Genomic DNA, 12,220 nt, shown 5'->3' with positions numbered 1-12,220 from the left:
CCCCAATAACTTATGAGTATGGCTTGGCTATCCTCATTGGGCTTGGATTAATTTTGCCAACCCTAAGGATTAACCTATTATTATTATTTTTTTCATTTAACCCTTTTAAGTGACTGAACCATCTCTAGGGGCCAAAGTCACCCTCCTTTTGCAAGTTGACCACTCCCCATGGCCAAGATGGAGTGATCTGCCCTCTTATTTTTTTATTAATTTTTTTTTTTTTTTCTCTTAAATGGTATATATATATATATATATATATATATATAGTGGGACATGTTGCCATAGAATTTCTGAAATCCTAGCCATGAAAGGGTCGGTGCAGAAGACTCAAGTCAAGATGATGAACCACCTTTATTAATATACCTTACTCCCATTGAAGATGAAGATTTGGCAGTAGATAATATCATCTGATTCCATGGCACCATTTCCAGTATTTAATGTTTGAAATTCACACATCAGTATTTAATTGGTGAAAAAAAATTAAAACAATAAATTTAATTTCTTAGTACATAGATTGTCATGCTATGTTGTGAGTGAATTAAAGATGCATCAGTCCAGTGGTAAAGAGTTTTTAAAAAGAAAGATTTTAGTTCAATTACCATCCTATTAACTTCTTTAATAGTTATTTATCAATTATCAATTTAAAAACTCAATGAAATAAAGCATGAACCACCACGTAAGCATTATTATTATTGAGAAAAATATGCATCTTCTTGAACAATTATGCCGACAGCCGCAATAAGCTATCTATCTATCTGCCATGCATGAAAGGACATCATACAGGGGTGGGGAGCCAACAAACATCCGAAACCATAAGAAAACAATCTTCGTCTTATAAAAAGAAAATAAGCTCTCTCTCCCTGCCAGCAGCAACGAAAAACAAAAAGTAACTTCCACCAGAGCCCATCAGTGATGAGCCTTCGCTTCAGCATTCTTATGTGACTTTGCCTTCGCCTGGTAACAAAGGAGGGGAAACGATTAAATCAAAAATTTCCAAAATAAAAAATATATATAATACTGTAAAGTAAGAAATAAAAAATAAAATAAAAAAATCTCCCAATTTTTTTTTCATTAGCTTCAACCACTGAATTTAAGAGTGCTTAGCAATAAAACCACAGGATAGCGGTGAACACGGAAAGGCACTATATATATGCTGCTGTTTTTAGGTAAAGAGCTTTGGCCCTAGGGCATTGTATTCTCTCCTGAAAAGATGGCTCAATATGTGCATTATTTGCATTCTGTGAACAAGGCATTATTAGAGGAAGAGAAAGGTAAATCCAAAAACGTATCATCAATGAACAGACAATTTTGTTTGTCTCTCAACGTTTTCTTCCCTTTCCACTTTACAACCTGAATACCACATGCCATCCCCAATCTCTACCCACTAGAATTACCTTCACATGACAATGGATTTACACTGAAACTTGGGGTTTAATTTCAAGAGCAATAAACATGTGAGCATGGTGACTCAAGCTACCCTGACTTCCAAACCCAGCCTTCAACATTAGGGCAGAGGCCAATTGCTCTAGCCACTGCAAGAACATGGACCTCCTTTCTTGAATCACCAATTCCCCATTACCTTCAATTTTTCTTCTCTAGTAATTGCTTCATCTTTGATTAGAGAGTATGTTGATGCTCATTATCGGAGGCATACTTGATTTTCAGAAAGATCCTTAATTGGACTGCATGCAATGTGTTAAGTGTGGTATGTTTTCAGACACAGATGATGTTTGAACAAAAATTTACAATGCTGAAGGGGAAGACTGCGTTGATTGGAGGTTGAAGTGTTTGGTTGAGTGGGAATTAACTCTGAATATTACAAGACTAAACTAGCCCTGCATCTTATCCCCTTCTTTCTCAATGTTCTCAGAATTTTCGAGCTTCCTTATCAAAACCCCAGATATATGTAGCATTATATCACAAATTCATCAAAAACTTTCAACTAACCTTGCCCTAAGCAAGTTATATCCTCTTTCACACCCACGCCCCCCCCCCCCCCCCCAAAAAAAAAAGAAAAAGAAAAAGAAAATCTGTTACCAACTACCATGAAACTTTCTTCAACATAAGTTTAAACTGTTACTAGCTCTAACAGGTCACACCTTATGCACAGAAACTACCAATTATATGCATCTCCTTAAATATCAAGCTGAATCCATATTTCATACTTATTGAGACAATTACTTGGCCGATGAGTTGACTGTGTCAAAATGATTCTCTCTCTTTTCTTCTTCACCATTATTTGCTCTCTTTGATATGCACGAGCTTTTTTATAGTAGCACATCGAATTGTTATCATTTACTTTCAGCTTCAAGCAAAATTGCACCATATCTATATCACCTAAACCCTCAAATAAATAGATGATATTTAGAATGCAATGCATATTGAGTTTGCCATGGAAAAGTTGGATCTGATGACTAAACATAATGTATAGAAATGCATATATCTTGTTGATTGGGCTAAAGGAATAAGACTTCAAGCCTTTGAATTATCGGATTTTAAGTCCAATTCATGCTCATATTTTCTTGTGATGTTTTGGGTTTGTAGCCCCATATAAAGAGCAGTAAGAAATGAAATGTTATTATACAATTAATTAACAAGCTAGGAAGCAGGAATACTTCAAAATGGCTGTTGTATATGTATCTGATATGTATTCATATCAGATAAACTAGTATACATATAGAATATAATATCCGTAAATAACGAAATTATTTTTTTCTCGTCTGGCTTTGAAGTCTCTAGAAGAGTTTGATTTGCTTTTTAAGAGCTATAGATTGTACTATCTTCACTCTTCAGAGCATCCTTTTCTAAGAATCTCTATATTTGATACCCATAGTAATTTGCTGGATTCAATTATCTTTCAGAGTTTACTTATCAAAAGTAATTCGCTATATATTATTTTATGAAGGGGAAACAGCCTTGAGCAAGCATCAGCTCCTAACTGCATTACTCACTAGATTAAGAGTCATGTCTATTATGTACCACAACCAATCAGCTCACTTGAGCAGGATGTTAGATCAATTGTTTGAAAATCTAGAGTACAATACACAGGGATGCATTGATTAAGAAATATACCAATAACGTTTTAGATATATAATATGCTAGTTTTTAGGGGTTAAAAGAAAAATAACCAACAGCAAAAGGGCACAAAATACTTACTAAAATTCGATGGAGAATTCAGAAAGTAGTAAACAGCATTCGATGGAGAAATTACCTTGAGAATCTTAAGCTTCACGCTTCCATATACCACACCTAAAGTGAATGCTGATGCACGAGCCACCTACAAAAGAAAAAAGAACAAAATCACATTCTGAATCTTAGATTTTTCTGTTCTCTAAAATTCAACTGAACCTGACACATAACACCTTAAAATTGCAATACTTTTTCTCAGCATCCAAACAGGAAGGATAAGAGATTTTAAGGAAAGAGATTTTGATAAAGACTGAAAAAGGAAGTGAAGAAGAAGTACCAGGGCGAGAGTGCTCGTTCCAGAATACGGTCCTGGAGGTGGCGCCATCGGATCTCGGACCAGAAATGGCTCAACTTGCAGAGTGCCGGTGCTAAAACCCTAATCAGATCGGAAGGTCCCAATTTGCGGATGCGTCTTCTCTCTTGAGCTTCCTATTCCTATGTGAAGCGAAGCTCGTTTGGGTAGGGTCGGGTAAGCATGTGGATCCGGATCTCACAGGCTTAGTTAGTAACGTTGGGCCGGACCTTTTGAGCCAACCCAGAAACCCAAGTGGAAGAGTATAAGCCCAACCGCGAGGTCTCTTTTGTCGAAAACGGTGCGTATCAGTAAGCGTGTAAAATAGAAGAGTTACTCTCCTGGGACCAGGACCATGGTTGTTACTTCGACGACGTCGTTTACGAGAGTTCCATCATCATCTTCTTTTTTTGTCCTTTTTTGGAGAACATTCCATCATCTTCTTGAGTGAGAAACAAACGGTGGCGGTCATAAAAGAAAAGAAAACTCGCGAGAAAAAACTCGAAAATTGCAGCGAGAATGGGAGCGTCGAGTTCGACGGATCAGAAGGTTACGACGGAACAACGAGAGGCCGAATCCCTAGCGGCCTCCACGGGAGCTCTTCCTATGCTACAGAAATCTTTCTCCAGACTCGCCGATCCTCAAACAAATGCAGTTCCCATCAGAACCCTACAGGTACTCAATAACTATAGGACATCCGAGTTTCAATTTTATATACTCAGAGACCCGGATTCTTGAATTCAATTCCTATTCTATGCCTCAATTTTCATTCTTATGCGATAATTCTCGCCAAGAAAGCCGAATTAGTATGTGTTACACTCTCGGTTTAGCTGAAAGTTTCAAATTCTTAGTTTTCTTTGTCAATCTGTGTATATATTTTCAGATTTTTCACTCTAATAGATAACTTTAATGGTTTGTAGCAATGCTTCTGCTTAACTTATGAAAACCCAGTCTGTGAAGCACCAGAGATGCCCAATTCCTTCCCTGCGTTGTTGGATAATCTGGGCTCGTCGATCGTTGACCTATTGTTCGTGCCCGAGGAAGGGGGAGTCAGTTGGATTGAGTTTGTGAGAGGGTATAATAAGTGCTGTGGAAGAATGTCAGCGACAATGTCGCTTAATACACTGCTCAGAGTGTATGCTGCGACAGTGGCAAAAGCGGGTCTTCCTTTGAAACTGGAGTTTGAGTCTGATGATGCTGATTGTAAGATAAACGGACCACTCTTGGCCAACGACGTGCTTATGCTTCTTTGGCTGTGTTGGACTATGTCGTGGAATGTTAGAATGTTGAGAATTTCCAAGGCAAAAGCAAATTTATGTCTGCCGGAGATTAGTCATTTGGTATTATCAGCCGTTACCTCGTGTGCTGAAGTTAACAGTGGCTTGAATGTGTGGCATTGTGATGTCTTAGGCTTGGAAGTTCAACTTCCCGTGGGAAAGTTTCTGACATGGGCCTTTAAAACAGTGCCGAGCCTCCCAGATTGCTTTACACAATTTGTTCATGCAAGACTACAGCACTCTCTCAATCCAGAGGAAGTAAATTTCTTTCTTCGAGTTTGAAAATCAGTAACCTTCACCCATCTCATCCAAATTTCAATGTCATCACGTTGGCTTGCAATATCTGCTGTAGAATTGTGTATATAGATTTGCTCACTATGCATATATATCAGCAATATGCATCTTTTGTGATCAATCTGCAGTTGCATTGCTTATATGATGATTTGCTCACTCTTAAGCTTACTGAAGATCTTATTAGTTTCTCTAAACTGCAAGCACCATCAATATTTTGAGTTTGTTTTATACTTTAGACACTTGCTACAAGCACTATGCTTTTACATACAACACCATATTGTGACTGTCACTTTCTTTTTATGGTAATTCCATATTTTAATTTTTCCTCTTCAACCTTCTTAAATACTTGACAAATAATTCAATTGGTAATAAGATGTCAATACTTTTTTGGTTTTTGATGTGTGAGTGTTTGCTCCAAAGGAAGGAGGATGAATAGATTCGAACCAATGACCTCCATTTCATGAGGCATGGTCCGTAGCGATATATGCTACCCCTTGGGGTTGTGAGATGTCAATACAACCAAGTTGTTTATGCCAATTGCCACTGTCATACTTTTAACCCAAATTATATCTGATGAGCTTCCACAGTATGATGATTATAGAAGGAAAAAAAAATCATTTCATTTGGTTGGAGGGGGTCCTTGGACCAATGGTTTTTCTTAATCTATTTCAGGATGAATGTGCTTCTTCAAGTTCATCAGTAGGAGACATTTCCTCAACTAAGGCATGCCATTCTAAACTTTTAACCCGTGGAAGGGCATGGGCAATTTCCCTCACACTGAGAAGTACTATGAGTGAAGAGATCTCACGAGTATGCTTTGCAAGCGATGACGATGCATCAGATGCTAACCTTCTTTATCAGTTTGTTATCTTACCTGATAATCTTGTCTTGCCTGAGCTGTTGCCTATCGCATGTTGTGCTGGTTGACATTGTTGATGGGCTACATAATTCCTTGTGTGAATTAGTGTTCCATATGAGAAATTAAATTGCACTGGAGATTTTTGTTGATTGGTTCCTGAGGTGTTACTTGTACTGTCTTGCTTGTCCAGACTGTCAAAGAAGCAAACGTCTATCCAACTGAAATTGGAATTGATAGATACATTTTTTTTTCCCCAGCCATAGGACTTCAGATTTTGATTTTCTGTTTATTCTAGGAGCATGCAACTGGAAACAACAAACAACCACCTGCTACTCAACAGATTTCATGATTAACCTTAGAACCTGAGTTTCTTTAGCTCCTGCTAAAATTCTGTTATTATTGCTCGTGGTGCTTATTGCCATATTATACTCTAATTCCACATTTTCTGGTTATAACTTTCATGGAAAATTGTTTATTCTATTATAGCATCCGTTATATGGCTTTTGTGTAGGTATGTTAAACAGCTCGTCCTTCACACTTCTTTAGATGCAAATGCATATTTAGAATTGTTTAATCTTATTGTTTTCTTTCTTAAACTTAATCTTATTATTTTCTTTCCTAAACAATTCATTCAAATGAGAGTTAAAATTGTTAAGTTGACTAGGATATCATCTTTTATTATTTTGTTAGATGCAAATGCAATGTAGAATTGCTTCTTTAGCATTTATTGGCTACTACTTTGCAGGTCATCTCTTCATGGGAGAGGCTTGAACAGATTCTGGTCTAATATTCAAGGATACGGGGGTCCATTGCTAATGTTGGTTTCTGCAAGTACAGGAGATGCTCATGAGGGTAGTACCAATGTTAGGAAATGGATCATAGGTTCAGTCATGCAGAATGGTTTTGAAAATAGGGATCTGTTCTACGGAAGCTCAGGAAGCCTATATGCTATAAGTCCAGTCTTCCATGTGTTTTCATCTACCGGTATGTAACATAGAGTGAGGGGGAAAGGGGAATCATTTTCTGCGTGCAAAATTTCTTGTGTCTAATTACGTCTGTAATGATTGACAGGGAAGGAAAAGAACTTTGTATACAGTCACTTGCATCCTACTGGTAAAATATATGAGCCACATAAAAAGCCTGTGGGAATTGCTTTTGGAGGAACCATGGGAAATGAGAGAATCTTTGTTGATGAAGATTTTTCTAGAGTTACCATTCGCCATCATGCCATTGACAAAACTTACCAACCAGGTTCCCTCTTCCCAGATCAGGTATAGTTGCAATGTTGCAATGACTTGTTGCCCTAGCTTGGGAGTTTTGAAACCAATATTGCAGTAGAGTCGAATATTGGTACTTAGTTATTCCAGATAATTACACTGAATCTAAAAGTGCTATTTTTTCAACCTTTTCTTTCATGAAAGAACAAAATGAAGATTTTTAGTTTGTCTTTCATACTCTATTTACATTATGTTACCACTATGTCTGATCTATCTACCATTTGTGTTCCTTTATTTCCATCTGTAGTTATGTGTTTACAAGAAATTTGACTACTTCTCCGTGCTGTTGTGATTAGTTTCAATATCTGATTTGATATTTTCCTCTGTGGACCGATATGATAAAACTACCATATCCTATCAGGCACAGTAGAGAGGTTAAATAGGAATGTACTAAAGAAAGCTATGTGATCTACGTGTTGGCACAAGCCACTTAACCGCTTGAAAAGCTTCACTCTGCAAGTTTAAATATGGATTGGTGTATTTCAGGGGTTCCTACCTGTTGAAGCGTTGATTTCAGAAGTGGAAGTTTGGGGACTCGGTGGGAGAGGGTCCAAGGAATTGCAAAATTCATATAAGAAGAGAGAAGAGCTTTTCACTGAGCAAAGACGAAAGGTAACCTATCTAGATTGAATTTTGCATTTGATGAAAGTTGAATGTAAATGGCATTGATATTATGTTTGTTTGCTCGTTGTGCAGGTTGACTTGAAAACATTTGCAAGTTGGGATGATTCGCCTGAGAAGATGATGATGGACATGGTCTCTGATCCTAATGCAGTTCGACGGGAAGATCGCTAAATTAGACTTTCAGGTTTAGGCCCGAATGCCTTATTTTACTTTGGCTGCTTAGGGTGCTATCAATATTTAGAAGAGGTCAATTGGGCAAATGATTTTCTCAAGTCTCGTACTGTTGCTCAGAAGCTGCCAGAAAGAAAACTTGAAGGGTGAAACTAACCTACTGCTGCAATTGCATTGTATTGTGCTTATGCCCAGTATGAGGACTGGTGACTTCCCTTTTCTTGTTGTGCCTTGTGTACAAAGTAAAGTAGCCTAGTACTGTTTCTGTGTTGTTTTGGTTGTTTGAGGGGTGGGAAGACCAGAGAACAATAGGTTTTTCGTCTGTTAAATATCGGCAGAATAATCTTGATCCCCTATAAATCTCACACCCAGTCTGATTTCTTACAGAAAAAGCTGTCCCATTAAATTTAGGTTAAAGAGAAAGCTAGCTCCATGGTGCGAACAATAATAGCAAAGAAATGGCTTATTGTATAACATTTGTTCAAACACTTGTTCAAGGACACCGACCCACCATCAAGAGCAACCAACCAACGAGCGAAAGAGAAACAAATAACAAATCTACCGTCCCATTATAACGTTTATACTGCTGGTGTACAATGTACTAGATTTTTGTTCCTTTTTGATAGAGTTTTGAACTTATCAGAAAATAGAAGGGGGAGAAAGGCATAGTTCCTTTCAACACAAAGGAAATAGATATAAATTCCTTGCATGATTGATGATATTGGGAAATAGAAAGCATTTACCAATTCTCTTCCCGCAAGCACATAATGAAAAGTGATATGGTACGTTTAAGATTCATTGGATTTGCATATAACTTACACCACCCCCCCCCCCCCCCCCCCCCCCAAAAAAAAAAAAAGTTCTTTTTGAGCTTTGGGGGTAAATGAATAAGTGACATTGCAAAAAATTTGAAGTTTAATAAGCCAAATTGAGAGTTTTTCAACTTTAATAAGGTAATTGTAAAAGTGATGAAAGTTTAGAAATGTTAAGTAAAGTTGAGAGTTTTCCTTGTTATTTATCTACTATAGTTATTTGTTCACTTTTTACTTGCCCCATTATGCATGCCAAAACTCTTTCATTGGATGACCATTAAAGGATGAATCAAAGAAGTAAAAAGATTTATAAACATCCACAAAAATCATGCAGAAAGGATTCAATTAAATCGACCCGATACACCCAATGCCTCCATGGTTTAAGTAGAACAAACATGCTATCAGTACAAAACAAGGCATAGCTCAAAATCCTGTCTCACGTGCGCCATTTTCTTATCAAAAATGAAATGCTCAATTACAGTTTAGCAAATCTGACAATCCTCCATAATGATCCCAAGCAACATGTAGATCAGACAAGATACAGTTACTGCTTCTTCTCTTCTGCTTTTCTTGGCTGAAAGAAAAGACACATTGGTAGCATTAGAACTTGAAAACAATATCAATTATTATCGTTCTTCAACAGAAACAGAAGCCAGTTTTCATGAATTATCAAAAGAGAATTCTCACTTTTGTACAAACACACACACACACAGCAAGGAAAAGAAACAAAGGGCTATCATCTGCCATATAAAGCTATCTCCAGACGCAAGATGCAACAGAACTGCCAACCATAAACCACATACACACAACAAAGCAGAAAATAGAAAAGTATGCGCTTTCTGCTCATGCAACAGGCTATGGTTCTGCCATTCACAGCAAGTATCACAGACCTAGGCCTTCAGTTATTGGAGATTGTAACATCCACAAAATATACTTTTGTAATGACTTGTGGAAAATTACATAGAGTTTGTTCGTTAAAGCTTTTTCATTCTCCCTTTTGTTTCTATTTCAAAACAAAAATATTAACAAACAACTCAAAACTACTTTCACCTTTATATCACATCAGGATATTTTTTCAAACAAAAAACACCATCTAAAAGGTATTAATAAACGGAGCCATAAGTTGTATAATCATCAGAAGATTTTAAACATAATTGAAATTTGAGGTGTAAAAGTCAAAATCAGGAAAAGTACAAAGGGGTTCCATCATTTTTACTGCCTACTGTTTCTCTCACAAGTCACAAGCAAACAAACACCATAGAAAAACATATATGTCTAACAATATAAATTCACAAAGACACATATTTAACCAAGTCCTTGCACCTGAATTTCAGGAGTTGGCCATATCCAACACCCTGTGACCATCTCTATAAATCATATGGTACAACAACTTTCATGCAATTATATAAAAATATAGTTCAATTCCACTCTAAAGAGAACAGAAGATAACAGTTGACTGCCAAATCCATCAGGTTGAGGCATGGCCCATGAGAGCCGCAATTCATCATCAAGTTTTCTTATCCTTAGTCTTAGTTTGGTACTTGTGGGTAAGGCGGACGGGATGCAGTACACATACCTACACACGTGCTAGAGTTCTACTTAGAGGCAAATGCTTTCCAAGGGATTCAAATTCTCAACCCCCATTTGAAAGCCATAACATTGAAGCTAAGCTTCAGGTTGGTCAATCATGTTAAATTGTTAGAAAAATGTGATACTTCTTAACCCGTAAACTGTAAAACATAAGTTTTAAACGAAATATCAATTAAGATTTTGGAAGCATGTGAAGTGAAAACTATAGAGGAAGCTTAAGAAACAAAGCGTGAAACAATGATACAAGCAACATTATAAATGCGAAGACTTCCACACACCATGGCGGACCAACTAACACTGGGTATACGATATGCAAGATAAAATTTCGCTTCAAATCATACAAGTCAAGAGCGACACTGCAAAACTGAGTTTGCAAACGATTCAGTAGTTCTTCTTTCTTTTTTCTTTTTGGTAGGAAACAATATATGTGGGGTTATTTACCTTGTTACCCTAAAACCTCTTAACTGGTACCAACTGTTTGACCAAATTCCTCAACCACACCCTAGAATACAAACCCAAACGAAAGACAACCCACAAATCTAAGCAGGGAAGGAGAACAAGACCGCACCTTGGTACCGGGGGCGGATTGGTGGAGCTCCTCCGCAGGGATCATAACGGGCCAGGCCTCGCCAGCCTCTCGGAACATTTGCTCGGTCTCGAGGAGCTGACCCTTTTCGAGAATCATGTTCCTAATGGTCTGGGCCGGAGTGGATGTGGCGTCGAATACCTCCTCGACCCCGTTGACGAAAGTGACGGTGATCTGGGGGGGATGGTCGTCGGTTCGGCGCTTCACCTGGACCTGACAAGCGGCGTTGGACTCTTTGGCCTTTCGTGCATTGCACTGCGCCAAGAACTCCATGCACGAGGCTGTGCGTGGGTCCAACGCATTGAACTCGATCCGAACTCTTGAGAGGAACTTCAACATTCTTACACCCTCCTCTCTCTCTCTCTCTCTCTCTCTCTCTGGCTTTCTGCTCGAGAATTAGAGGGGTTACTGAAAGTGAGAGTCTAGACAAAAAGGCTCGAAGTTAAGCTTTCTAAGAAGGAAAAAGAGGTTGGACTTGGAGCTTCCGACCCTCATAATCTTCTAACAAATACAAAGTGGTGGACAGATTAGTCAACAAGCGGGGATAGCTCAGTTGGGAGAGCGTCAGACTGAAGATCTGAAGGTCGCGTGTTCGATCCACGCTCACCGCAATTCCTGACCACAAGGGAGATGTGAATGGGCCGTTTGCTTTAGCTTCTGCTATTGCAGGCCCAGGAAAGTCCCCGGGCCTCTTTCTGCAGAGATGCAGCCTTGGAAACGAGGTAGTCTTCGAGTTTGGAATTCTTTCGCCTTCTGGCGAAGGGCTGAGACAAGTGTGGAGCCCTTTGAATTCCTGCCGAAGCATATTGGCCGACAACAACGCAGTTATTCACATGGCCTATTGGGCTAACTGAACGGGGCTTACTCTCTTGTGGTCCATTTTTTTTATTATGCTTCCCTTCGGCCCCAAAATTTGTTAAAATCATTCGCAAAATCCAATAATAATAATTTGTTAAAATCATGTCATAACTTTTAGCTTATTAATATATAATAAATGCTATTCTAACCATTAGATTTGTAAACTTGTGTGAATTTCACATAAGTCAATAGTGAACTTTACAAATTTAATAGTTGGTCCATTTAATTTGTAAAAAAATATAAGACAAATATGAGAAACTTATTTTATATATAAGGAAAATGGTCAAAATCAAAATTCTTAGAAGCATGATTTACCCGAGGAGGAGATCTCCATTTTACTAGAGAAATCTAAGACAACTTAATCTGCAAGTGGTTAGCTGGATGAACCCCT

General features: G+C 38.0%; 3 protein-coding genes and 2 non-coding genes across 5 annotated transcripts; 3 read left to right on the top strand and 2 right to left on the bottom strand.

The window, feature by feature from the left end:
* Positions 1-658: 658 nt before the first annotated feature.
* Positions 659-3,643, bottom strand: LOC132190266 (uncharacterized). Its single transcript, XM_059605203.2, has 3 exons — positions 3,467-3,643; positions 3,212-3,277; positions 659-954 (listed from the first exon to the last, which is right to left on the bottom strand). Exons 1-3 carry the CDS (start codon positions 3,512-3,514, stop codon positions 907-909), a joined length of 162 nt encoding a protein of 53 aa, XP_059461186.2. The 5' UTR covers positions 3,515-3,643; the 3' UTR covers positions 659-906.
* A 292-nt stretch (positions 3,644-3,935) lies between these two features.
* Positions 3,936-8,465, top strand: LOC132190267 (TLD-domain containing nucleolar protein). Its single transcript, XM_088510694.1, has 7 exons — positions 3,936-4,156; positions 4,402-5,016; positions 5,725-5,912; positions 6,657-6,895; positions 6,983-7,182; positions 7,675-7,800; positions 7,885-8,465. Exons 1-7 carry the CDS (start codon positions 4,001-4,003, stop codon positions 7,981-7,983), a joined length of 1,623 nt encoding a protein of 540 aa, XP_088366820.1. The 5' UTR covers positions 3,936-4,000; the 3' UTR covers positions 7,984-8,465.
* Positions 8,466-9,080: 615 nt separating this feature from the next.
* On the bottom strand, positions 9,081-11,421 carry LOC132190264 (39S ribosomal protein). Its single transcript, XM_059605200.2, has 2 exons — positions 10,954-11,421; positions 9,081-9,369 (listed from the first exon to the last, which is right to left on the bottom strand). The coding sequence occupies exons 1-2, from the start codon at positions 11,308-11,310 to the stop codon at positions 9,340-9,342; spliced, it is 387 nt and encodes a 128-aa protein (XP_059461183.1). The 5' UTR covers positions 11,311-11,421; the 3' UTR covers positions 9,081-9,339.
* Positions 11,422-11,509: 88 nt separating this feature from the next.
* Positions 11,510-11,582, top strand: TRNAF-GAA (transfer RNA phenylalanine (anticodon GAA)). The gene has a single exon. It is a non-coding gene; the product is annotated as a tRNA-Phe (tRNA).
* A 5-nt stretch (positions 11,583-11,587) lies between these two features.
* On the top strand, positions 11,588-11,848 carry LOC148583917 (RNase MRP). The gene has a single exon (XR_015909175.1).
* Positions 11,849-12,220: the final 372 nt, after the last annotated feature.

The sequence above is a fragment of the Corylus avellana genome, chromosome 9, assembly GCF_965113065.1.
Source record: "Corylus avellana chromosome 9, dhCorAvel1.hap1.2, whole genome shotgun sequence".
NCBI classification, from domain to species: domain Eukaryota; kingdom Viridiplantae; phylum Streptophyta; class Magnoliopsida; order Fagales; family Betulaceae; genus Corylus; species Corylus avellana.
This window is presented reverse-complemented; position numbering and strand designations above follow the sequence as displayed.